Source organism: Hermetia illucens, chromosome 3 (genome assembly GCF_905115235.1).
Source record: "Hermetia illucens chromosome 3, iHerIll2.2.curated.20191125, whole genome shotgun sequence".
NCBI lineage: Eukaryota > Metazoa > Arthropoda > Insecta > Diptera > Stratiomyidae > Hermetia > Hermetia illucens.
Genome location: NC_051851.1, coordinates 145,992,961 through 146,020,912, shown reverse-complemented (window position 1 = coordinate 146,020,912; position 27,952 = coordinate 145,992,961). Strand labels below are relative to the sequence as shown.

At 42.4% G+C, this 27,952-nt stretch overlaps 1 protein-coding gene across 1 annotated transcript; it reads right to left on the bottom strand.

The window, feature by feature from the left end:
* Positions 1-747: 747 nt before the first annotated feature.
* LOC119651823 lies at positions 748-27,952 on the bottom strand. Its single transcript, XM_038055614.1, has 4 exons — positions 27,552-27,952; positions 2,186-2,384; positions 1,528-1,613; positions 748-1,080 (listed from the first exon to the last, which is right to left on the bottom strand). The coding sequence occupies exons 1-4, from the start codon at positions 27,726-27,728 to the stop codon at positions 991-993; spliced, it is 552 nt and encodes a 183-aa protein (XP_037911542.1). The 5' UTR covers positions 27,729-27,952; the 3' UTR covers positions 748-990.

Sequence of the window (27,952 nt, the reverse complement as noted above, 5' to 3'; positions counted from 1 at the left end):
AAAGAAGACCAGGCAGACGCTGCCTCAGTTGGAACGAAGGACGTCAGACAGCTTTTAGGAATATCGAATTGGTGGACCTCGGCGCAAAACCGGGATGCCTGGAGTGCCTTATTAAGGCAGACCTAGACCAGATACCGGTTGTTGCCCTGCTGATGATGATGGCACTAATCTAACGACGTTGTAAGGAGAAGAAAGGGTCAGAACACACACCTTCATTTCAAGACTAGAAATCAAATACTTTACTTTTAATTCCAAAAGTATCCTGAATAACTCGAAGCACGTCTGCTTCCATAACCCTAGGAAGAGTCTATGGGAAATATTTGGAAGGATGGTATCACCGGATGATCATATTGGAGAAATGCTTGCCTGCCATGAAAACTAGAATGGAGTTAACTTTATGGTGTTGTGGATTAAATGTAGGTTGAAAGAAACAAAATAAAACGAGAAAATAAGGAAGTGGGAAGCGTACAGAAGTTAGAGGGTGACTTTGGTGGGTAGTTCGACACGCTTGTAAGGTGCATGTCAAAAATGGCGGCTTTAGAATTATATGAGAGGACAGTGAACTTTCTGAGTGATTTGATAAGAATGGCACATACGGGGACGACAGCGCGCTATAACCCAGTTAAAGCAGGTTCTTATTAACTGACCCAATTAGGGATTATAATAAACGAGAGTAGTAAAATTAGAGATTGATACGTATAAAATTAATAAAACAAGTCCGATTCAGGTTGATACAAATACGGTTAAAAATTTTTAATTTTCTTTATCATTGATACAAAATTGTTTCAATAAGTATATTTTCGTATACATTTGAAATTACTCATGCGTATGTATATATTTAGAATTTTCATTTAGATTATATTTACATGGAATGATGAACATGGAAAAGCGTATCGCATAAGATGGCATTGAACTTTTCATTAAGTTGATATATGAATTCTATGATTGTATTTTCTTTTTTTTTTGGCTCAGTAGTTCTGGAGGATTTGCTTAAAAACATGTGACCGCGTTGAAGTAGCATCGCCAGTAAATACGTCCTTTGTTAATTCCAACGTTACTGTCGGCGTCCTGTCCCCTTCGCTGAAAGGAAGATTTTTTTATAATCAGAATCATATGATTAAAGTCTGGCAATCTTCGCTAGCATAGGGGGTAAAAAATTGACGACAACTTTATCCAAGCCAAACCGTTATCAACATTTTATCTAAATACATGTTTAATTTTAAAAAGTCATATTGAAAGAATACTCAAAGTTGGCGATTAGATACAAACGTACGTATCTATACGTACAACTCTCCCGACAGAGTTGGAAAAAAAGATAAATCCGGAAGAGAATCCTTACAAAAAATCCTAAGAAGATCTGAATAGAAATCTTCACAAAAATCGCTTTATAAATATAATCTGACACTTATTCAGTTGAACGGTTTCATTTCGAAATTTAGAGCAAGGACTCCAACTCGTTTATGTGGTATGGATAAAGCTTGGATAAGTTTGATATCAACCTCCCAATTGCTGCTATTTCATACTTACAGCGCCATCAAACTGTCGATTGTCCATCTGCGGCAAATCGCGGGTATCCATATCTTCAGGGAGTTCTGAGTAAATGTCGATATGATCTGTGCAAAGGAAAAATAAATGAATCCTTTTGGAGAATAGAAAGACTCATATATATAAACTGTACATTAAAAAAAACAACAAATCAAGCAATTCGTGCATTCGCTACTATAATTGGGCACTTTTATTAGGTTAAGTATTTTCGCACTCCATATTTTCAGCTTTTCATGCCTAGATTTCACAGAATGGATATAATGAATGACGCACAAGGGACGTCACGCTATTTCATAAATCCTGATTCGGCCCATTAAAAAATTATTAACTCATGCGACGAATCAGAATTTATGTAATGACTTCATAACTTTCGGCAAGTTTGAGGTAAGAATGCCATCCAAAGTTTAAATGAGCAGAAACATCAGGTTATTCTCAAAATAAATTCGGCTGACGGAACTAAACTCGTTGAAATCTTCTATGTTGACTTTAATATCATACAATCGTAGATTTTTTCGTTGAAATATGAGAAGAGTTTTATCTTTACGATGAATCTTCCTCACGAGAACTTACCCGTACATTTAGGAGGCAATTGCCATAGATTACCAAAAAGAAATCCAACAAAAGGAGAAATCCAACTTACCACTTGTCAATTCATTCGTGAAATTGGGGATGTAATTCTCATTTCTAATTCCTTGAAAAGTTTTGGTTTTCTCTACTTGATTCCTTCTGCCGTACACGTCAGCTATCTTTCGGCTTCCATTCTTTTCATCTTCGAGGGCATGATGTAATGCAACCATCAGACGATCTAAGAGTATGGCCGCTCTTTTTGGGACAACCAACTGCAATAGAATTCAAGAAAATTGAAAATATATAAATAAGGAGACTTGCAAATTGGTAGAATACAGGATAAAGAGAGAAACTGGATTATGCAAATCGCTGGAGATAAATTATCTGATCCCTTCTGTGTGGGCTTTACAATAACAGAATTTATACACATTAGCATAGGCTGCTCTTTTTGAACCTCCACAAACATTGATATTGCTCAGGAAGTTTACATAAAATAGAATAAGAGTACTTATTTACCTTTCTACAGCCAAATGCAACAAAAAGCAAATTTAATTCATTAGCTTTAAACCACGATTTACAAAAGAATATTCATCGCTATAATAGCCATACTAGTTAGGGAATTTTTATTGTCCGCTAGTTCCACGGTTCACCCAACCATGGGCTTGCTTCTGAATTGACTAGGAAATCCACTTACTTGCCTACATTCTCATCTTTCCCTTAACTGACATCCTTTTTACCCAAATTATAATTTAATCTTTTTTTCTATATCTTATATGAAAACCAATACTATAAATTAGAGGGCCCCAAGGAGCGACAAGCTTCCTTCCTTGGACGCCCTTGTTTTAAAGGTAGGTGGAAAATAGATAGAAAGAGAGTGATGGAATCGACCACCGGAGGACTTTAACCCGCTAAACCACGCTTTAAACCCGATATCCATCCGAAAGTGATGTCACACATTACTTCATACGGCAGGCAAGACCACTAAAGTCTCAATTTCCGTCCAATCTTGCCCGTGACTGTACACGCTTATCCTAAGCTCCCTAGATCTGGCTTCCCAGACCAACTGATAAAACCCACTCCACTTATTCCACTACCATCAGTTCGTTGTGGATTGTGCTTTATTTCATACTTCCTCTGATTCAAGCATTTTCGGGGTTAGGCTTTCAGCCCACAATACAACGTTGATTGCCTAGCGGAGTTGTTCTCTCCCCGCACAAATCTCGAGAAAACAACTCTTATTACGGCCATGCCCAGTAATAAACTACGTGGGATGATAACGTATTTCACTACGTTTCCCATCAACTAGGACTCAATCTGTGAGATTAGCCATTCCTTTTGTCAGAGACCCATGGTCGCAGAACACACTAGTTGCTTCCGTTATCTTTCCGTTTACCACCAAAAATGGCTTTTAAATGCTAGTCTTTTATCTACTACTCCCTCAAGATATTTTGTTGAAAATATCGATGAAATCAGACTTTATCCTACTTTCATTTTGTGGACTTCCTTCCCGTTAGCGTTTTTAAGCCCCTTCTCTGCATCCAATCTTTGACAATGCGAACAGATTCGTCAGCTGTTTTCTATGGGGCTGTATCTTCCGTAACTTCAGTCGCAATACGGCTCTTCCATCATATTTAAGAGTAATGGCCCTAGGAGTGATCTCTTCGACATTTCGACGATTAATCCGTAGCTCATTTGTATTGTTATATAAACACACGCGTGCTCTTCCGATGCTATTTCTAGTGAAGTCTATTACGGCATTCATCACTTCGCTGGACGAAGCCAGTCTGACCCCACAATATTTTGATAGACCTCCTGTGATCTCCGCAATTGGGAACAGTCTACAGTAACTAGAAAATAGCGCTTAGTAAATATGTTGGCCTGCAATCGGTGGATTGCTTTTCTCAGCATAAACAACGGACTTTTTTACTCTCCGAGATAGGTGGTTAAAACATTGATGAATGTATCGCTTTTCTTTTCGATGGCAAATTTAACTGCTATATTGGGAATTCTATTCAAACCTGATGCTTTATCATTTCTCGTTCACCGGCATGTGCAGTAAAGTTCCTCTGAAGTTACAAAAAAAATCTCCCCCTAAAATGACTTGAAGGAACGATGTCCGATTGATCACATAACCGCTGGTAGCAGCTGTGTTCGCTTTCCTTTGCAGTTTTTCTTAGCTTTCCCCTGGAGGCTTTATAGGCATTCTGTTGCCTTTGAGGATCGCCGTCGTATTGTTGTATTGGTGTTTCTTTCCCGCTCTGACGCATTCAGTTTTCAACTTACTGACGCTGCTCTTCCACCGACAAATAGCTTATCTAGGCTTACTACCTCCTGGTTTACACATGGAAGCACTACATGACCTATTTATTCCGCTCTACATTTAGGGTGTCCGTAGAAACTTCCTTATCAAAGATTTTAGTAGTTTTGTGTGTTTCTCAAATTGTCTCACAGCCCTTCTTACTTTGTTGTTGAACTTGTGAAGTAGCTTCAGTGGATCCAATCGCCAATGTTAATTAGTGTTCCCTCCTTGGATTTTATTACCAACTCCTTTAGTATTGCCTCATAGTTACCAATTGTGCTATTGGGAGAAACATGACAATTAAAAGTTCAATGAGCTCTACTTTCGCACCGAACGCACCGAGCTCTTTTAAAGGAATGTTTCCGCACAAACTTTGCTGGCATTGCCTGTAGCCAAGGCAACTATGCAATGTTTTGTAGACCTAATTAGTGGCTTTTGCCTCTCCATCCAACTCTTGTACCAACTGCATCGACAAATCTTAACCAGCCTGACAGTTGGCGGGGTTTATTTGTATAAAACTCGTTTTCACATTAAGCTTAATGCTACTCTGTATATTGAATATAAACGACTTGCTGGAATGTACCGAATGTCCTTCACACTTACTTCTTTACAGAGTCGACAGGCTGATTGGAGGTAGCGACGAGCGAGATTCCAATTACCCAATCGCAAAAGCCGCCAGTTCTAGAGTTTCGAGCTCCTACACCTTTTTCTTTTGTTTCATGCTGAATTCATGTGTGTCCTTACAACAGCCCTTTTTGTCTACAGTTTTTGCTTCTACCTACCCGACCCGCGCATAAATATACCCTACATGCACCTCCAGATATCTATACGTGCATTTCATTTAAATCTACCGAACATTCCTATCATCATCATCAACAGCGCAACAACCGGTACCCTGTCTAGTAAGCAACTCCAGACATCCCGGTTTTGCGCCGAGGTCCACCAGTTCGATATCCCTAAAGGCTATCCTATCATAGATATTGCCCTTATAGGCTTTCCGGGCTGGATCGTCCTCCTCCATAACCAGACGGTAATTATATCGCTCATAGATTTCGTCGTTATGTAGGCTACAGAATCGTCCATCTTCATGTAGGGGGCCAAAAATTCTTCGGAGGATTCTTCTCTCGAACGTGACCAAGAGTTCGCAATTTTTCTTGCTAAGAACCCTGATCTCCGAGGAATACATAAGGGCTGGCAAGATCATGGTTTTGTACAGTAAGAGCTTTGACCCTACGGAGAGACGTTTCGAGCGCAACAGTGGGGTAGCTATCTTTTATCGGTTTAACATAAGACAATGGTGAAAGTGAGCCAACTTTGCTCTTATTGTATGCCACTTAATGTACGTTACTCGTCCAGAGCCACTGGCACGAGTGGCTGAATTACCGGCTGGGTTTAGAGTAGCAGCGTGAAATGGAACATCATCGTTGGCGGGAGCGCTTTCAAAGGGCAAGGCAGCCGAATTGCGATTCATGGCCTGCGGAGGAGGCTACGGATATTGTCCCGTTGAAGGCACACGAAAGCGAGACAAGATCGAAAACTCAATAGTCCGTAATTCGTCGCGTATATTACGCTGAATCAAATATGCAGAGTTAGTTAACGCCCCCTTGATGTAGGAAAACATTGCATCACATTGCTCGCTTGACCAAGCAAGTTGTTGTCAGAGTCCACTTCAGATCATGTATCGCGAGCACAACTTCTTTAGGAATCCTCTCCTGAACTGCGTCTAATTGCTCATAGAAAGCATCCGTCTAGCTTATATCAGGAATCTCCATACTGCACAATTATAATGCTCCTTAACCTGGATGGAAATCTTGCAGTTCCCCTTGTAGGCTCCCAGGCCTCAAGAAGGCGCCTTAGGGTGGTCGTCAGCCACCACTTGGCTTTCCAGAGTATAAAAGGACAGTGCCACAAAAATGAGAGAAGTACTCTCCATAGTCCCATTATACCATTTCGCTAAGACCCAGAATGTCAAATTTATATCGGCGCAGTTCTTGCTTAAGTTGTTGAGATCGAACTTTCTGGAATCCCTCAAAAACTCGTAGAAGTGAGGTCAGTCCCTATTCGAGGTTCTATTGGCGAAACTTGCTGGTTGCAAGCCCATTCACTTCTATTTCTTTTAATAGCTTCTTGCGACAAACGGAGGGTGGGGGGTACATTGAATTTATTCTTAAACTGCAACTAATGGCAAAATTAATTATTAAATTCTAAATGAAATGGCTTATATATCTGTACATGGGGTATCCCCATGCAAACAGTTTGAAGTAACTCCCTTCAAAAATTTCACTGTCTGTCTGTCACACGCACTTTTCTCCAAAACGGCTAAGCCGATCCAAACGAAATTTGAGGGACATGTGGGAACTATGAAATCGCGTGCCATAAATTTACGTGTACTTTAAAGGGCACACACTTAAAGTGAGACACTACTCATTTTCGGAAACTATCCAACCTAAAAATCCAAAAAAACTCAGGGTGGGGCACTTATATGAAATCATAGCCGCAAAATATGTTCCATTCCAATATCTGCTCAAATTAACTTATTTTCAACAAAAGCATAGGACAGGACATAGGCCTCTAAATCGTCCTGTCTCGATTTTATAGGCGCTACCCCACGGATTTACATATGTCCGCTTTCAAACAAAGCTCCTTGAAACATTCCCCCTTACTCCACTGGATGGCCTCTGAGCCGTTCGCCTGGCTCTGTGGCAAATCGATCGAAGGCTGGCAAGTTCACTATTCCACCAATAATTCGATCTTCTAGTAGGCATCGACGCGTCACATTTAGAGATGCTTTATGTGACATGGAGAGGTCTATCCGTGGCGGTGCCTGCTTTACTAGGCATGTCTAGCCACGCTTCCATGAATGTTTGCTCATCCATCGCTTTTGCAGGCCATCCTGGTGTTCTTTTGGATTTCGGCATCCGGAGTGGGGGTCTCCTGCTTTGTGGCTTCAAGGGTGATTGCCTCATGGTCGCTATACGCGAAGTCCTAGATAACTTGCCAGAACATGTCACGTGCTAGCGCAAGGCTGACAAAAGTCATTTCTACAATTGAACCAATTCCCACTTTCCGATAAGTGTTTACATCGCCTTCGTTGGCCAGAATTACATACAACTGAGCGAATGCTTCTAATAAGCATCGCCCCCTTGCGTTAGACCCTTTGCTGACCCACTCGATAGCCCACGCATTAAAGTCACCGGCTATCACCTTTGGACCTCGTCGCCTTGCGTCGTGAACAAGATCGTCTAACAGGTTTTCAAACTCAGTCAGTGTGAGGCTCGGTGAGGCGTAGCATGTGTATACGAATATACCGCTTATTTTTTCCCGCACACAGCCACTAGCCGCCTGACCCATTCTATATTGTATGGCTTAACGCCCATATCGCCACTCCACCAGTCGAATCTGTGACCCATACACCACCGTCAAGATTTCTGTACGGTTCACTAATGATAGAAATCTCCATCGCGGATTCGTAAGTGGTCTGCGCAAGCAAATCTTGCGCGGCCCTGCAATGATTAAGATTTATTTGTATTAACTTCATTTTTTCACTGCAGTTGACGCCTTCCGAAATTCCAAGCATTTACCACTTCCGCCAATATGCCGGTTATTCCGTCCCTCCTTTTCTTCGCTCGAAATGCATTTGGAGCCTCTATTGCACTCCTTGGCAATATGTCCTTTCTCCCCACACCTTCGACATCGACCGAACCGATCCGTGCCACTAGTACATGCCTTCGCGAAGTGTCCAAACATTAGGCATTTGAAGCACCTCTTTGAAGACATCTGCTCCCTTAGTCGACAAACAACCCATCCAATTCGAACCTTCCCCACGGCCAACAACCTCTGCGCTGACTCCACTGGCAGTCGCATTGTAGCCGTTTGAGTACCGCCATAAGCTTTTCTTAAGCTCACGATAGATTCTTCGCTGAATTCCTCCAACTTGAATTGTAACTTCAAGGCAGTGCTCTTCTCTGGATGTTACCTCATCAAGATCTTTGCACTGGATATAATAGATCTCATGTTTTTGGGAACGAACCGCGACATTCTCCCCAAGTGAGTTTATAACTTGGTTACTAAAACTGCCAGTTTTCCCCAGGCTGGATTTTTTCAGCTCAAACATGAGATCCCCTTTCTGGGTCCTCCGGATTTTGCTGACATTTCCGCTCAAATCTTTTAGGTTGGGGTCAGATTTCACCTTCTTCAATATCTCCGCGTACGTTAGATGTCCTCTGCTGGAGATTACAATTGCCGTCGGGCGAATTCGCATCTTTGGTTTTCTTGTTTCTTTTTTTGTTCATGACTTTAGTCCAACCACCGCTTTTATTTTCGTTCGGTTTCGCTTCGCTAGCCGACATTCCTACTTTGGGCACTTTGGGCCCACCTGAACTTTTAGTTCTGTTTGTTGGACTAGTTAAGACCCTTTCTATCCGTCTGTCCGTCCGTCTGTCTATCTTTGGTGAGAACATGTGGTCTGCGCGCCCATTCGAATTCCGCGAGTGCCGCTATTTGTTCGAATAGCGCTTTGCGAAACTGATCTTAATTCTGAAACATAAGGGAGATAGTGCTCAAAATATGCGCACCAAAAAGTGAAATAGGTCCCGTTCCAACTGAAAAATCTGAAAAAAATCATAGTCAGGCATTTATATGAAATCTAGGCCTCAAAATACATCCCGTTCCGATATCTGCACAAATAAAGTTAATAATAGTGTATTATTATGTTTTATAAATTTATCGGAAAATCCCCCTTAAATTCATCCCAGAAGTAAAAAACTTGGCGATAATATAGGACGTTATTCTGAAATTCTGAGTTTGAAGGCAATCCTATTATTAACAAATTAATTGAAGGTCAAAATTTTGTATTTCAGGCAAATTTATTGCAGCCTAAGACGTGTATGACGTCATCATCATATAAAGTCAACTCATACAAACGGCGGGGTCCATGGGGACATTTTAGTTTCCCCTTTTTGACTCTTTTTAGTTATTTGCATATGAGGGACATGTGTATTTATAAGAATGTGTAATAAAGCTTGCAGGTAATAACGAATATAATAGACGTATGTATGCTTGGTTACACAGAGTAAAGTGGAAATGCGTGAAGATGCGTTAGATCAATTTATCAATGCGATAGTAGACAACCAACTGGTCCTCCAGGTTAGGGGTTGGGTAGGGCTGACAACCCTACACGGAAAACAACTCGTTACGAAGCCACAACAGGAGCCTCGGATAGGACGGATTTTAAAACGACGGACCCGGCAACGAACACGGAATAAAGATTTGCGCATTTTCTCATGGAACGTGCGCTCCCTGTACAGAGATGAAGCTGACCAGCAGCTAGCCGATACCCTGTCCCAATATAGGTCTGATATAACAGCGTTGCAAGAGATGCGATGGACAGGGACCGGTTTCCTGGAGAAGAGCCACTACACCATATATTATAGCGGTCATCCAGTAAACCATGTCCTCGGAGTAGGTTTCTTAGTCAGCCAAAAAATGAAACCTGCTGTTATCGGCTTTGAAAACATAAGCGAACGGCTATGCACTCTGCGCTTGCGAGGCAAGTTTAGAAATATAAGCCTCATAAACGTTCACGCCCCTACAGAGGAGACTGCAGAGTCGGAGAAGGATACCTTCTACGAGGCAGTAGAACGAACCCTCGAAGCCTGTCCCAGATATGATATCAAAATCATACTTGGGGATTTTAACAGCCAAGTAGGGAAGGAGCCCGTATTCAGGCGATACGTTGGCTCCCATAGCTTACACGAAAAAACAAATGATAACGGACTGCGGACTATTCAATTAGCAGGGTCACACGAAATGGTTGTTGGAAGTACCTGGTTTGCGCGGAAAGCGGTCCACAAACATACGTGGCCCTCTCCAGACGGGACCACTTTCAACCAACCTGACCACGTGTTGATCGAACGCCGCCACCTCTCAGCCTTGATGAATGTCAGAACATATAGGGGGGCCAATATAGACTCGGATCACTATCTCGTTGGCATGGTGCTCCGAGCTCGAATAACAATAGCACCTAGAATCCCCTCTGACAATCAGGTGAGAGTGAACACTGAAGCCATCCACAACACAACCCTCCGCGACACCTATAAGAGGGAAATGGATGCCGCAATAACCGCAGTCAACAGAGGACCTGGAGATGAAGCATCAACAAATGATCTTCACAATCACCTGAAGAACGTTATCATGGATACGGCCACAAACATACTTGACCCCAGCCGCAAAAGGAGTCGGAACGGTTGGTTTGACGATGAATGTAAGCTAGCAACGGAACGAAAGAATGCCGCATACCGAGTAATGTTGCATTCTCAAAGAACGCGGGCACGCGCAGAGACTTATCACGAACTCCGACGAGTGGAGAAGCGACTTTACAGACGGAAAAAGGAAGCCTGAGGGAACCAACAAGTCTATGAACTAGAAAAGTACAGGGAGCAACCGCACCAGGCGCGGAAGTTTTACCAACAAGTCAGCAGGATGAAGCCTTATACACCTCGATGCTCATCCTGCCGAGACAAAGAGGGAAATCTGATTTCCGACAGAATGGGCATATTAAAGCGATGGGTTGAGTACTTTGATGAGCTACTGAACAACCAGAACATCGGCGAGTTGGAGGTCCCGCCAACTGAAGACGACGGAAAAATACTGCCACCACCAAGTTTAGGAGAAACAGTCCGTGCAATTCATCGGCTAGAAAATCATAAGTCGCCAGGAGCCGATGGAATTACAGCCGAATTGGTTAAATATGGAGGCGACCAGTTGCACCAAGTGGTTCATCAACTTGTGCTCAAGGTATGGGACAGCGAATCAATGCCTGACGATTGCCAACGAGGCATAATGCCTTATGTCTCATACATAAAAAGGGAGATATCACACAGTGCAGCAATTATAGAGGTATCACGTTGCTGAGTACCATCTATAAGATATTCTCCACTATTTTACTAGGCCGGATAACCCCATACGCCCAGAACATCATTGACCCATACCAAAGAGGCTTCACTCCAGGCAAATCAGCAACAGATCAGATTTTCTCTCTGCGGCAGGCGATGGAAAAACTGTTGGAATATGGACAACAGTTGCACCATCTGTTCATCGACTTTAAAGCCGCATATGATAGCATAGCCAGGGTAAAACTGTACACGGCCATGAGAGAATTCGGTATCCCGACGAAATTAATAAGACTGACTAGGCTGACCCTGACCAATGTGCGAGGCCAGATAAAAGCAGCAGGATCACTCTCAAGACCATTCGACATCAACAACGGTCTACGACAAGGGGATGCGCTATCATGCGTCCTCTTTAACCTGGCCCTCGAGAAAGTGATCCGTGATGCCGAGGTAAATGCAAGGGGTACGATCCTCTTCAAGTCCACCCAACTACTGGCCTATGCTGACGATATCGACATCATGGGAAGAACGACCCGAGATGTACAAACTGCCTTCATCCAGATCGAGCAGGCGGTAATTGGCGCGAGATCTTGAGAATACAACTTTGAGACCGTTGACAATTTCTCCTATCTAGGGTCGAAAATCACAACCGATAACAACTACGATGATGAAATCCGCGCACGGTTGTTGTCAGCCAACAGAGCCTATTTCAGCTTACAAAGACTGTTCCGCTCGGAACGTCTCACCATAGGGTCAAAGCTCTTACTGTACAAGACTATGATCTTGCCAGTCCTCATATATTCCTCGGAAACTTGGGTTCTTAGCAAGAAAAATTGCGAACTCTTGGCCGCGTTCGAGAGAAGAATCCTCCGAAGAATTTTTGGCCCCCTACATGAGGGTGGACGATTCCGTAGCCTACACAATGACGAAATCTATGAGCGATACCATGACCGTTCGGTTGTGGATAAAATCCGGCTCAATAGGTTACGGTGGGCGGGTCACTTAATCCGTATGGATGAGGATGATCCCGCCCGGAAAGTCTATAAGGGCAATATCTATGGTAGAAAGAGAAGACGAGGCAGACCCTGCCTAAGATGGAGCGATGGCGTGGGTCAGGACGCCAGACAGCTTTTAGGGATATCGAATTGGTGGACCTCGGCGCAAAACCGGGATGTCTGGAGTTCCTTATTAAGGCAGGCCTAGACCGGATACCGGTTGTTGCGCCGTTGATGATGATGATGGTAGTAGACAATATTTATCTAGGATGAACACAGTATTTATGTCGTTGATAGTTAGTTTAGTAAAATATTGCGGAATATTTTGCATTCTTAGTTATATACGAACGGAAAATCGTGCATAGAGAGTTTTTGGTGAACTTCTTCATGTTTGCTAATAATGTTGAGCTCCTGAGCTGGTAAGTGTGAAGCGTATAAAAGTCCAAAAGAACTGCAACTACTTCTCCATAAAAATTTATAATATTGGCTATGCGGTTTCGATCGCAGTGCAGAGGCGATCTCATCAGACGCTGCCTCAGCGCCTCTACCCTGCGGAGCAGCGTGACCGAAAGCGGCAACAGGCGGCGTTTGGCTAGTTTATATTCAATTCAAAACCCGCCAAGGGTATGAATTACAACCACCGAAATCGCATTTGTTAGAACCTACAACTGGTTTGAGCTAATAAAAATGAAAATTTTGTTTTGGGATGAGCTTGTCCAGAGCCCACCATCTACTTGATGGCGGGCTGCACATATTTGAGAAGCAACTTACTTCTGCTATTCGAAACCGCATGGCCAATATTATAAATTTTTAAAAGTACTGGGCGCTTGCCCACGAAAGAGTAGTCCGCGCACTGAATAGCAGAAGTAAGTTGCTTCTCAAGTGGGCTCTGGACAAGCTCATCCCAAAACAAAATTTTCATTTTTACTTCTCCATAAATAATTTTGATTTTTCCTATCGTTTAAAGTCACAAGAATACATAAAGCCTTGTATAATCAATTTAAAGTCTAAATTAAGTATTGGAAACTAAGTCCATAATTAAGCTCTACTATTGCAATAATTACCACAAATAGAAATATTTAAGGGCACAAATTTGTGTAACCATGAGAATTAATTTATCCCAATATTTGGATAAATCTTGGCCAAATTAATCGATGTGGTTATTTAAACGGTTTGGAAATTTAAGGTAATTTATCAAATGAAATTTGAATTAAATCAAATTATTTGACCTTTATTAACAATTATTGACATGTTGACATTCTCATCGAATTAAGTAGGGCCCACTTTATTGTATTAGCCAAAAGAGCAATGCATCCAGAAAGCCGATATTAGTCACCAAGTTATTGTTGAGTAAACAATTGTGAATATTATCCGAAATTACCGTCTACTAGGGGATTCAGATCAGATTGTTCATACTAGCTTTGTATATCCAATATTGCTCGTCAGTACTCAAAATTAATCAATTCATTACATTATCCTGCAATGTCGAATGTCTACGGTTGAAGGCTTTTGTGAGTATCGCATATTCTCTCTCTACGAGGAATATTACGTAGAATATTAGGCAAATTTGCCTTTGATGAAGTGAACTTAGCTTGCATACCTTTGATCGAGCTCAATTCCAAGAAGTTAAATAGGCTGTTCAAAATGTGCATATTAAACCTGATTCTCACCTCAGCTAATACGTGAACACTTTTTTTTATAAATTCCTAAATTACGCCAGTGACTCAGGATTCATTTTCTGAATAAGAGTGATGGCTTGCATGAAATTAGTGGAAGTTCATAATCGTGACATTCCCAGCAAACCCACCCTCATCAATGTACAATCGCTTCCGAATAAACTATATGTGACAAACGGGCAATAGGTCAAAAAACCAATAACAAAGGCGCAGAGCGTTGTGTCAGGGATTGTTGAGTAATAATTGTCAACTCTTATTCATTCTTGTGCCCACATTAATAATAAAAGGGGTTAAACGGCAAACAAATTTAATTTTAAAAACCTTAGCAAAATTCATCCCTAAAAGACACATAATGTAGTGAATCGAAAACTTTGTTAGATGACAGCTCGCATCTGCATTCCATTCGAAGGTACTTAAAAGCTGTATGACATCCTAACCTACCCCATGGCTCCATTCCATGCTAAGTCTGCCACGTCTTCCTTTTCTACCATAGATATTGCCTTTGTTCACCCATTAAGGATTAAGTGACCCACCCACCGCAATCTATTGAGACGGATCCACAACAAGACAGTCGTCGTATCGCTCATAAGTTTCATCGTTGTAAAGGGTACGTCTATGAGAGTACGTCCATCCTCATGTAGGAAGTCAAAATTTCTTCCGAAAATTCTTCTTTTGGACGCGGCCAAGACTTTACAATTTTTCTTGGCAAGAATACAGATCTCCGTACATGTATAATAAGAGCTTTGATCCTGTGGCGAGACGTTCAAGCTAAACAGTTTTTGCAAGCTGAAATAAGCTCTATTGGCATTCCACAACCGTGCAATCCGAGTTAACTTTTATATTGACGTTATCCGGAAAGTTCAAATGTCCTTCTAACAGTAAAGGACTCATCCTTGAGTTATTCCCCCACCCAACTTCTTGTGGGTCATCTACAGACAAACGACGTGAAAGAACGGAACAATCGCGCCCACCATTCCCACAATCAGTAGCGTCATTGCCACCAATGACATAACCTATATTAGCGGACTACCGTATCCGACAGATGTGAAATTCGGAAGTTGTCATATTTCTATGTCCTATATTGTGCCCCAATGGCGTTGACGTTTGTATCCGACATATGCGACAGTTAGGATTTGTCGCATTTGTCTGTCCTGTCTTGTAGCGCAACAACATCCATGGGCCGCTGCTGCCAGCCAATACGACCAAGATTTCTGCTCATTGCGCATTCTTTTCGGCAGGACCAGATCTGCAGAGCTCATCACCATTATTGGTACAGGTCAAGCAAACTCAATTGTTGTGTCGCTGGATCCAACATTTTGTATTGAGTGCAATAAACAGGGGCAGAGTACAAATTTTAGAGCACCCAAACGAAGCGGTCTAGAGGGAAATGTAAAGGGACCAAAAAGAGGTCTCATCTCAGATCTGAACAAGACGAAACAGTTTAAATTGCAGGACCTGAAAGCCGTGCATATACATAGTCAGCCACTTGAAACCATCTGAAGTTTCACACAAGAGGTGACTTTACGATTACTATACAGCGTAGAAGCTTCTAGGTATAGGTGAAGTATACATAGTATAGCAATAAGTTCTGTCAGCCAAACAAATCTTTATTTCTCACGAAGTAAATTAATCGAAAAAAACAGCATTAGAAAATGGAAACACAGAGCTTTCAAACGAAAAGTTATTCAAAATGGCCGCCGCTAGCAGCTTTACAGGCCTGAAGTCTCTGATGTCATTCATTGATCGCTTCACGCACGGTATGAACCGGCATTTCTCGAGCTGCACGCAGGATCCTGGCCTTCAAACTCTGCAAATCGGTGTAAGTTCGATCGCAGGCAGTCTCCTCTTACTTAGCCCAAAGCCTGTAGTCCAGAGGATTCAAATCTAGGCTGTTTGAGGCCTATTCATCCGCGGTTATGAAGTCAGGAATATACGCCGTTAACCACTGGTGAATTATCTTGGCTTTGTGAGCGGGGACCGAGTCCTGCTGGAAGCACCACGGCTTTCCAGCGAATAGAGATTGAATCAATGGCTCGACTCGCATTGGTTTTGGCACCGGCCTCGCAGAAATGAATATCAGTTACTCCGTGATATGAGACGCCCCACCCATACTATGACAGAAGTCGATGGTGACGACGTGGGACTCGCGGAGCATTTTCTTTGGCTTCATAACAATTGTGAGCATATACTCGATCATTTTGTCGGTTGAAGTTTTCGTCGATGGTAAAAATTTTTTCATTAGAGAATGGAATATTGCGACATTTTTTACCGGGAAATCGTTGCAGAAGAGCAGCACACCGACTTCGCCGTATTTCCTTCAGTTTTCTCGTTAACATATGGCTAACGCATCGCTGGTATACACCAAGACCGAGATCTTCTGGTAAAATAAGATTCAAACTTCGAGTTGAAACGCCCACTTCCGCCGTTTCTGCTTGTGGAGAGGATTGTGACGAACACGCTCACGCACAGCATGCACGACATTCGGGCGACGTACGGAGCGCGATCTGTCAACCACAGCAGCTGTTTCGCGATATCGAGCTAATGTCCTAAAAACGAATCGTTCGTTTACCGGCAGCTTTTTTAACAAACTATGAATCTTTTTCGGCGTATTCCCACATTGGTGCAACGCAATAATCGCGATTTTTTTTTAAGCTTTTGTGTAAACACAAAACCTTATTAAAATCGGTTTACTGTCTGTCTGTCTGTCCGTTTGTCTGCTATCTGTCTGTCCGTCACATGGATTTTTCTCGGAGACGGTTATAGCGATTGGCACCAAATTTGGTAGCAAGGTGGGAACGCTCACGCAAGTGGGGTATCAAATTAAAGGTCTCGGTTCGTACTTTTCGAAACCGGTCTTAGTTTTGGCATTTGTTGAAAAAGTGGGAAGTGCGGGGGGTTGAAAGTGGTCATTTTTTTAACGAACCCATTCTTGGAAACTACTCAACCGAAAAATCTGAAAAAAATCAGGGGGCTGTCACTATATGGTGCCTAGGCTCCGAAATACCCTCCATAACGATACCTGTTAAAATAACATTACTAGAATTTTTAGGAATTGACAGGAAAACCCACCTTAAGTTCACTCTAGAATATAGGCTACAGCATAGAGCATGATCCTGCCAAATTTGGTGAAAATCACACTGTTACTAACAAAGTTATACTAGGTCAAAACTGTCGCTTCTCTGCAAATTTAAGACTATGAATGTAAATATTACTTGAAAGCGGAAATTTTCACATAATGTATGCATATTTTACGTGCTACATGCTAATGAGACAAATGCACACTCAAATCTCTTTATACAGGAAATACACAAAACCTTTCATACCTGAAGCGCTGAGCTTCCGGTTTCCCGACCTGTTCGTAGTTACCGAACTTCATCGAGTGGTCGTTCACGCGCTACTGACCTTTGCAACCTGAAAGTCTGACAGAAGTGGGGTATGGTTAGGTACTCTCTGTGCGCAGTGTTACCAGTTTCAGGGGCCTAACATTTCTCGCTATACGCATCAACTGACAGAACTTATATTATGGCTATACTATGTATATTGGATTAGTTGAAGATCACTTTTGAAGGTAGACTTCTTTAAAGGCATCTCTTTGAAATTTCTTGTATTCAGGAGAGCCTACAAAAAATGCGACTGGGCGGTCCCACTGATGCAGGAGACGTAGAGAAGAATGTCATATCGTCAAGAAATACAGCCGGGAATCCAAGTGCATGATGTATAATGGAAAGATGGTTTTGTGTTGCAGAAAATGTTGACGAAAAATAGACAACTCGAAAACTGGGAGTTCCATGCTTTAGGTATGAAAGTTTGTGTGGAGTTTTTATATAACAATGTTTCGACATAAGACATTTCTATTTGCACACAGCTCATAGTTTGTATGCATTAAGTGCGTCCGACTATACACCTCAATGTGCAATATAGGCAACTTTGGGCCATCATTACTTTGTTAATAATGGTACAATGTGTACCAAGGTTTCCAGGACCATGCCCGATGCCTCCCGATATCTTATATATTATTGCAATGGTTATAGCGAAAACATATTATTAGCTTTATTTGGACAAATATCGAGCTGGACAGTATTTGGGGTTCTATATACTATCCGGATGGTCCAAGTGGTTAGAGCGCTAGGGTGTCGTAGCGGAATGTCGCGGTTCAAATCCCATTGGTGGCAGAGGGATTAGTTATCGTGACTGGATGTCGGATGCCAGTCGACTCAGCTCTGAATGAGTACCTGAGTCAAACCAAGGTAATAATCTTGGGCGAGCGCAATGCTGACAGCGACATTGCCTCCTACAATGTACTGTAGGTTTTGAATGATTGTACTTTAAGGCCCTACCAGAGTTAGTGAACATTACACTCACAGCAATCATCAAGAATAATGTTTAGTGAAATGGAGAAAAGGAGAATGGAATATCCGAGAAACATAAAGTGCTGTCGGACGTAGCAGTGTAATTCAAAGATGTTTGACGCGGAACCAACAGGTACAGCAAGAGAAAAATGTGAGCAAATTATCAAAAGCTTGGGCTAAGTATGTGGTGCCTCTACGCCAAGGCACAGAAATAATGTTCACAGATCATTGAAACCATGGTGCAATGATAAAATCAAGCAACTGCGCGCCGAATACCTGCAACCAAGAAGAAATTACCAACGCGCGAAAGATGAGCAAGAAACTGCACAGAAAAAGGCGAGGTCTAAACTAGTCGTAAAGGTAAATGGAATTCCTTTAAAGAACTGTTCAAAGACCTCGACATCAACTCCGCAGATCAAGTTTCCAATTTTATTGCGAAGCATAGTTAACACGCTGTTTCCATGGCAAAGCAAATGTACTATTGCCACCGAAGGAGAGCATCCCCCAAAGGATATGCCAAGTATAACAGACGATAAGCTTTCCTTTGCATGAAAAAGGGTAGGGGCTAAGAAAGCACTCGGGCTGGACCAAAACTAAAACTGAAGCTTCTTCTGGTATTTTTCATTGTTAACATGACTTGTAAAGTTATATTTATTTTTTCGATTTTGACGCCATGTTTTTCTTCCTTTAAAATGTTATAATTGAAAGTTTTCAAGTCTAAATCGTAAATATTTAGAGATAGGGTTGGTAAGTCAATGTTTCTTTTATTATGCTTTTCCGCCAACCATCGCGTAGTTTCTCTTCACTCCATATCTTCACTATCATTTGGTGCCGTAAATTAGTCAATAATGGGTCTTCCTTTCGAGGACCTCTGCTGGTAAGCCGTCAGTCTCTAATCTTGATGTGATTTTTGTTCAAGTAGCGAACCACTGAGGATAGGCACCAACATTTGCATGGTGTAGAATAGCTGTAGAAGGTGCTATCACTGGGGCCGGATTTAGCTAGTTCTTTGTGGAGTATTGGGCATCCACACAGCCTCCTAATCACATATAATGGCTTGTGGATGATAAGCCTACAGCAACAAAACAGTAGGATTAGGAAGTAAGATTTTTTATCCGTATTGGTCGTTCGAAATATTGCAGGTAATCCTCATTTTTCTCCTTAGCTGAATCCTTACCTTCGTCTTCATGCAGTTTCGAGTTTGTTCCGCTTATTTTCGTTTCTTAATTACAACCACAGCGTTGATGCTTAACAATCCAGGAGCCTATTTCTAAAATTGTCTCCATCCCCTGTATTCCATTAATACGAGTAGATGACGATGTATCTGATAATCAGGTCATAGTGTCAGGTGGTGCCCAAATACGTTTATGAATGCCACGACGTGGAAAGCATTTAAAGCTTTCAATAAAGTTCTTGCTGGATGCAAAGCCAATTAACAGGTGACTTTGCTATTAGTGATGTCACGTTGATTATACTTATCAGTCATTCCTCTATGAGTCTCCTCCCTTCCGAGTTTCACATTGGAGATTTCTGACGGTTTCCTCCTTTTTTCAGCCAAACATTAAAGACATATTTCCAAGGGGATCTTACAGAGCTCCTCATTGAGTGGTCTGGTTTTGAAAACAAGGCTTGTTTCTCGAGGATGAATGGTTGAACATTGCCTAATCTGCAATCCCGGAGTCCACTCTGTCTTGAACCTATATTTTTCCATGCGAGTTTATATCTAGGGATATTACTACTCTGTCTCCGAGGATTGAAGAAACTACCTCGTAAAGGCTAAAGAATAATGTACATAAAGCTGAGATGCTTCATTTTCACAAACCAAATTTTATGACAATAGAAAGTTTCGAGAAGAAATCGACAAGATTCATTGCATAAACATTACTAGAGTATTAAAACTAGGCCGTCCTGAATATCTGAAGCTATTCTAAATCTACCCTTCTTTACTTTGAAATCAGATTACAACATTGTCCGGTATGCAGCATACTTCCATTCCATTGCTAGCTGCTTAGCTTCATCTAAGAACCAGTCGTTCCGACCTTTTTGCAATTGGGGACACATATATTTATGGCGGTATCAATGATAACGCCTTTCACGTGGTTGTCGATAACATTTGTTGATACTTCATCTCTAGGACCTGTGTTGACTACGATTATTGCAGCTTCCGTTACTCGTTATAAGTGTTCCGAAAGGCTTTGTTGTAAATGGCTTCAGTATTTACGTTCACCTGATTGTCAGGGAGGAATCTAGGAGGTGTTATTCGAGCTTGGAGCACCATGCAAATGAAATATTAATCCGAGAGACCCAGACTGTGTGTATGTTCCTATACCGGGAATCCAGAGAACGGTTATCTTGAGCGTATCGCTCATACTACTCAAGGCGTTTCTGCACTGTCCCGTCAGCCTAGAGGATCTCGCCCCAGCCATCAATAGGCCTCCATTGTCGCCAGTACTCTACCTGATACACTGGCGAAATCTGGGAGACCGTACGAAATTGGATACACTGTGTATATCGGAGAAAATTCCCACACCGACTCCACAGACCATCTTTGATCCGCCGGTGAAGAACACTGTATCATAGCTTTTTAACAAGCCACCCGTCTTATTCTCTGCCCTGGTTGAAAAGTCCACAGCAACGTCTCTCCTGATGCGTACCTTGCGTGTGGCGTAGTCCGTGGGGAATGCCCAGATTTCCCGAGGTATTTCGTCTGGGATGTTACTATGGCCTTCGCTGTTCTGCATCCGAACTCACGCAGTCTGATAGCACTACACGCTACAACGTATTTAATGTAGACGTCTAGGGAGGAATTGCAGGAATACATTGAGAGCATCTACCGGGCAGGATTGTAGTGGCCCAGTAGCAGCTGCACACACGGTTCTTCGAATCCTATTAAACTTCGTTCTATTACATATAATAGGGTCATACGCTAGGACGGGACGCAACACAGCTGTGTACATCCCGAGCACGATTTGGGACTAGGGACCCCATTTTTACGCAAAGGTTCTCTTGCAGGCATAGAAGATACAGGCGTTCTTACCCGGCAGTTCTATGCTCAATCTCCAATTTAACTTCGCATCCAAGTTTTGTTGGTATTAACGTTGTTGAACGCCCATTCTGTATCCAGGAAGGCAGCTAGAGGATATTGCTTGTTCTGTAATCACCGCTCAGCCGTGCCAATTATTTCGTGTAGAGCGGTTTCTGTGAGTCTTTGACGTAGGCGTCCTGGGACTTATAAAAAGGCGTTTTCTCCATAATCGTTCTTGAGTGGATTAAGGACACGGTCTAGGGTCTAGGCCCTTGACGGACTCATGGCTGGTCCTACCCGCTTTCGGTATGGAAACCACTCGTCAACGTCTCCAAAACTTTGGTACGTACCCAAAAGAGGCTCAGCTCCGATAAAACTGAACAAGCCACGGCACAATCCCTTCTTACTGCTTCTGTAGCATGACTGGTATTATGCCACCTGGGCCTGGAGATATACCGAGAAGCTGTTTAGCCGAGTCAGCCTTATTCTCGGTAATAACCAATTTGATAGTTTCCCAAAGCTGGTGTGGTTGGATACCCTTCAAGCAAGACTCACAGTCCTCCTCGGGGGCGGAGAAGTATGTGTGAATCAGCAGCTCTAAGGTTTCGCTAAAAGATTGTGTCGAGGATCCTTCCAACTTCATGAAAAACGATGGGCTTCTATGTTCCTAGGACAGAATCTTACTGAGATTCGCAGATACTTTCAATGTTCTGACAATAGTTCAACCAGAACTCCCTCTTAGCAGTCTTGATGGCTGACTTGTTCTTCTTCAAGCAGTTCTTGTATAATAATAATAATCGTTTGCGCAACCATCCATATTGGATCAAGGGCTTGAAGTGTGTTAGAGCACTTCATTCAAGACCGTAACGGTACACTACAGGATTACAGTAGTCTATACGAGACAATATGATCAGCATTGCACCTTGTATGGTTGGCAATATTTATGTCTTTAATAGCTCGTGAAAACCTCCCTAGCGAGCATCCACGGGCTGGACAGATCTTCATTCCGCCACAGTGGCAGTGTCTTTTTGATGTACATAGCAGGGCACAAGACTTAGGGGCGGTTTCGAGTGCCTTTTCCAGAGCCCCGACCTTTGACTCCAGTTCGTCTGTCACACCAATCTTACCAATTTGCGCACCAAAGAGTTTGTTCTTGATGAGTAGACCAGACTTTGTCTAGTCGATCCTCCTGGGGTCGCTGGAAGGTTTGGAGATCTCTGCAGCGAGAATTAGACTGAAAAGTATCCAATTATGATTTGAGAAGGATTTCTGGTCAGACACTCTCCAGTTCTCCATCCTAAAAATCCCATTGTCGATTAGTAGGATGATATCAAGGACCTTCTCCCAACCGTCACAGTTCTCCGAGCTGAGAAAATGGAAGGTTGGTATATTGCCCCTAATACACACCGAGAGATTTGTATTAATAATAATATCAAAGAATGGCTCACCCCTTTCGTTGATTTCCAACGCCAAGCTTTACATTGGCGTCGCAGCCTATCAACAGGTTGGCCTTCTTTGCTACTATGGTGGTTGGCAAATGTTACAGTTCTTCTGGCGGAGCTGAACGATTGTGAGCTGTATAAGCCTAGGAAATATACATTGTTCCTGCCACCGCCTGCTCCAGTTTGATCACGACTAGGTCGCTAGAACTCAAGTCCGGACACAGGAAAGCGTGCAGACTTTTCCTTGCAAAGATACATATTCTAAGTCCATCACGATCATTTTCCCTTGTGCTGTAGAATAAATTATAATATTTACTTTGATAGTTTGGTCTCCTGTGCTATTCCAATGTCAATGTTTTCCTGTAGGAGAAAGAAAACCAGATTAGCCGAGGTGCTCTTCGAGCGCTGCGGATTTATGTGCGGAATTCTTAGCACGATCTGTTTGCGTGAGTGTTTCGTTAGTCCCCATCGGACCGTCAATCTTCATCTTCATCTCCTCCAAAAGCTCGTTGACGACCTCGACTGGATCCAGGTTGTCGTCCGATTTTGCGGAGCGGAACACTTCCACCTTTGCATTCTTGACTCTGAACCGCACTTTGTAGTCTACCTTTTTGAGTGCTTCCAGACACTCTCCGTCTATACGGAGCAGGAAAGGTTGGCTGTTCGCTTGGGTTCCCCCTCCTTGATAACTATCCAGTCGTCCATGAGAGTCCCGGGGTTTTGAAGGCACATGGATTAGAGGAGCTTGTCTTCCATGCGGATCTTCCACAACCAAATGCGAGCGACCGGTCTCCTGGAGATCTCGTCGTAGAGGATTACTTTGAACATTACGCTCTCCCAGGCGTCGCTGATTTCAGCAACGCACGAGCTGAAAAAGTCCCTGGAGAATTGGCCCTCGGAAGCGATAACGTGGAACCCACGGACCATCTGAGAGGAATCGAAGCAAGAGATGAGATCTGTGTGTTCGTCTTTGGGATCCAGGAGATGCTGCTCGATGACCATCTCGGGCAGCCTGGCTTCAATTTTGGTCTACACTTCCGGCACTAGTTTGCTGCTAGCAGAATTGCCATTCGCCAGAGCCACACGTAAGTGACTCCTAGTCACGTTGGTGAAGATTTTCGTAGTTCGTGTCTCGTCGGCTGCCTGTTGTTGCTTACCTGTTTGCCAAGGTTAGTTAGCGTCCATGCGCTTCCATACTCTGCTCCACTTGTGTCTTTGTTCGACCTCGTATTGAGATCGATTGCGTTTGAGGGCGGTGAGCTTCGCCTTCTGCTCGGCTGAAGGTACCCAAGGCATTCAGAGTTCGCATATTAAAGACCAAACTCTCCATTGGTTACGTAGCCCTCTGCGAGCAGGTCGTGTGAGCACTTGCCAAATTATATAACTCCATATAATTCCATATAACCATAATCAGAGAATGCTATTGAATATCGTGAAAATGCGCATTGTGCACGTGCTATGTGTACAGTTGGACCATCCTGCTGAAGACACGTACTCTCCAGTCCCAATCCTTCCAATTGTGGTACAACAAACTCATTAATAGTAAAAGTAATGCTTGACTTTGGAATTACAGCGAAACTATAATAGTAAGCCTTACCAGAATGACAATGTCTAACACAACAACGCAAGCGGGAGTCAATAATAGCCTGACAGATGCATTTGAGACAAACGTCGGATTAAAACAAGAAGATGAACTGACACCTCTACTGTTCAATCTGTCATGGGATCAGGTTATACGAAAGTTACCCGCGGATAAAAAATAAACGACAAAAGGCACGCTGCCAAATAGTCACATATGCGCACAATATAAACATGATGGTGCGTCCTTTCATGTCACTAAAAGAGATTTCTATTAACTTCGTTAAAGACCAAAAGAAGTCTAGGAATAACGCACGGTTGTTGGAATCCAACAGAGCCTCTTTCGGCTTACAAAAACTGATCCGCTCGAAACGTCTCACCATAGGCTCTTACTGTACAAGACTATGTTCTTGCCAGTCCTCATGTATTCCTCGGAGACTTGGGTTCTTAACAAGAAAAATTGCGAACTCTTGGCTGCATTCGAGAGAAGAATCCTCCCTACATGAGGATGGGCGATTCCGTAGCCTACATAACGACGAAATCTATAAGCGATCCCATGACCGTCTGGTTGCGGATAAAATCCGGCTCAATAAGATGAGGATGATCCAGCTCGGAAAGTTTGGGCAATACCTAAGGTAGGAAAATAAGACGGGGTAGACCCTGCCTGAGATGGAGCGATATTGTAGGTCAGGACGCCAGACAACTTTTAGGGATATCGAATTGGTGGACCTCGGCGCAAAACCGGGATGTCTGGAGTTCCTTATTAAGGCAGGCCTAGACCGGATACCGGTTGTTGCGCCGTTGATAATGATGATGAATAGACAAAATATAATGATTGACGAGTACAACTTAGAAAATGTAGACAACTTTATATACTTAGGTGTATAACTGACGGAAATTGGATATAAACCTGAAGAAACGAATTCAGCTCACAAAAAAAACCTTCCATTCGGTCCTACAGAGCCTTCTACTCCTACCTACACAGGAAAGCAGAGCACCAAGTATACAAAACGATAGTAAGTCCTGTGCTATGCTACGGATGTGAAATATGAACCCGAACACAAACTTCAGAAAATCTCGTGAGTACTTTCGATAGGACGGTCCTAACGAAAATAATAGGAGTTAAACGAGTGGACGACCAATGGCGTAACAGATGCAACCACGAATTGTATAAAGTACATGGCGACCCTGAAGTCTCCAAATTAATTAAACTTGAGAAGTTGGAATGGCCTGGGCACGCTCAGCATATCGATAACACTCGGATACCTAAAAGAGGAGGTCATAAAGACGAAGACGGGTAGGAAAACCCCGAGAGCATTGGACAGACTCTGTTGACGGAGAAAACACATTGCTGCTCGGATTCCAAAATTGAAAGACGCGATAGAAGGATCGAGATGGTTGGAGGAAGGCCATCCTGAAGGCCAAGGTCCAAAGTTGGCTGGAGGGCCTGGACGACGATGATCATTACTGTGTGCCGCTTACCATTCGCGATGATTGTTTGACTTGCGTGGTTCTAAAATAAGGATGAATCGGTGACATCTACAGAGTAAACTCTGGTCCATTTAGTGATTTTATTTGTTTGTTCACGTTGCCACTAAAATGAAAAGGCAAATCGCCAGTCGTGATGAATTTCGGTAAAAAATTACGCACTTCCTTACTAAGATTCAAGGTTGCAGACGTTTCACGGTCAACAAACTCACAGACGAATTATTGTTATTATTTCGTAAAACAATCGACATAGCTACTCCACGTTCTTGAAGAGCATAGGGTTCCATGGTTTCTTCACAAAATTTCTAATTATGTTTACTCTACCAATGCCATAAATGAACTGGGATCCAACGCCATTTTTAAAGCTTATTTTATCTTCCAATAAGGTAAATTATGTCGGGCCACCTTCTAGATAATAATGCCTTTAAGGCAATGATTTAGTGAGTTAGTTATGATAGGGTTTCCGCCAAACTTTCCAGTATTGTGCGCCATTTTATTGCCCATATAACTGCAATTCTACGACTCTAGGATGAACCTAAGAGCGGTTTCCAGTAAATTTTCAAGATTTGTGTTTTGTGTGGATATCGCGATGGAGACCGTTTTCAAACTTGAATTAAGCGTTCATTTTTTAATTACCCAACTGCCTCCCTTTGCAACCAACGTCGAAGCTATATCTGGTTCAAAGAGGCCTTTCGTGGGCCACGTTTGATCCACGTTAGACTCCCCTTTTGTGTTTATGGGGAAATCTTAAGGTCAGCATAAAACGATGCCATTCATGCCACTAAGCCACTGGCAGATAGACAATAAATCCTATAAAGCGTACTTGCATTAACAGCGTATCCTCGGGAGATATTTTTTAATCTAGCTAAGCCGAAAGGAATGTGTTTAAATAAAAGGACATGTCCAGTCTGCAACGAATTTTTCCTTTTTGCGTTTCTCCAATTCCGAGCCCAGGTAGCCATTTTTAACTTCTAACATGCGCAATTTAAAATTTAGTGTTGGTCAGATATCTAGTTGCAGGAAACCTCAAATTTTAGACGAAAGAAATTTGATATTCGTTTCGATTTTTTATTTCCTCTGTTTTAGAATTTTAGGACATCCAATAATCGTAGAAACGTCCACAATTGCATTTTGAATTAATTGATTAAACCGATTTTTAAAAGGAGTGCACGTTTCCTCAAGAAATGTCTTTTAAACTACTTCCCCTTCTCTGACTCAACAAATTTGAAAACATTAATATGAATTTGTGAATAATATAGATTGTCCTGGAAGATATCTGGACCGAATTAATTATTATCTTCAAGTTTCCACTACTTTTTTTAAGAAGGAAGCTTTCCTCTGTCGTATAGTTATCACGACTGATTAAACCAAATCTGTTCAGTAAATTCAGGGGATTACATTCAATCGTTATACTTAAGCCTAGCTCAACTAATGCCCCGAAAATAGTCTTCCTTTTTCATTGACGTAGTACTTGCGGTTCCGCGGGATCCAGTTTCATTTGAAGGACGAGAAAATGACATAACTACATCCAAAAATAGGACAAGGAAATAGAAACGACAACTGGAAGAATAGGAATAAGTAGGCCTCATTATAATGCAATGCACTTCCCACCTTCCAATTCCTCCCTCTAAACCTCTGCCTTTTATCCGCGTGGCTCTAACTAGCTCTTAAAATAAACTTTCAACATAGTTAATTACCGGATATTCATCATAATTAATCTGCATCGGATTATTCGCAATGGCAAGATGTTCAGCGTTATTCTCCGGAGCAATTTGTCTTTTCAACACACCAAACCCGAGCACCGTCCTTGACACTACCACCAAAATACTCAACACTATGAAAGCACTCCTGCACGATTTCAAATGGCAAGTCATATTGACGGTGATGTGGATCCCACGCCAGTTAACACGTGCTAATGAACAACAGGTATTCTCCGAAAAAATATGCAAAATGAACCACTAATCACGCTCAACGACACGCACAACTATCCTAATTATTTCTCGGTTTTTTATCCTGATAGTGTCGAAAATGCTATGCCCTGAGGAGACTGTGTATCCTTATTGTAGCACTTTAGCTCCGTACTTTACCTAACTATGGA

What these genes read in the sequence shown, in the direction of transcription:
- LOC119651823 (XM_038055614.1), bottom strand. Translation starts at nt 27,728, where the DNA reads ATGACTTGCCATTTGAAATCGTGCAGGAGTGCTTTCATAGTGTTGAGT. An exon ending in TTAATTATGATGAATATCCG is followed by an intron (nt 2,385 to 27,551) that starts GTAATTAACTAT and finishes ATTCTATTGCAG; the next exon opens with TTGGTTGTCCCAAAAAGAGC. An exon ending in CACGAATGAATTGACAAGTG is followed by an intron (nt 1,614 to 2,185) that starts GTAAGTTGGATT and finishes TCCTTTGCACAG; the next exon opens with ATCATATCGACATTTACTCA.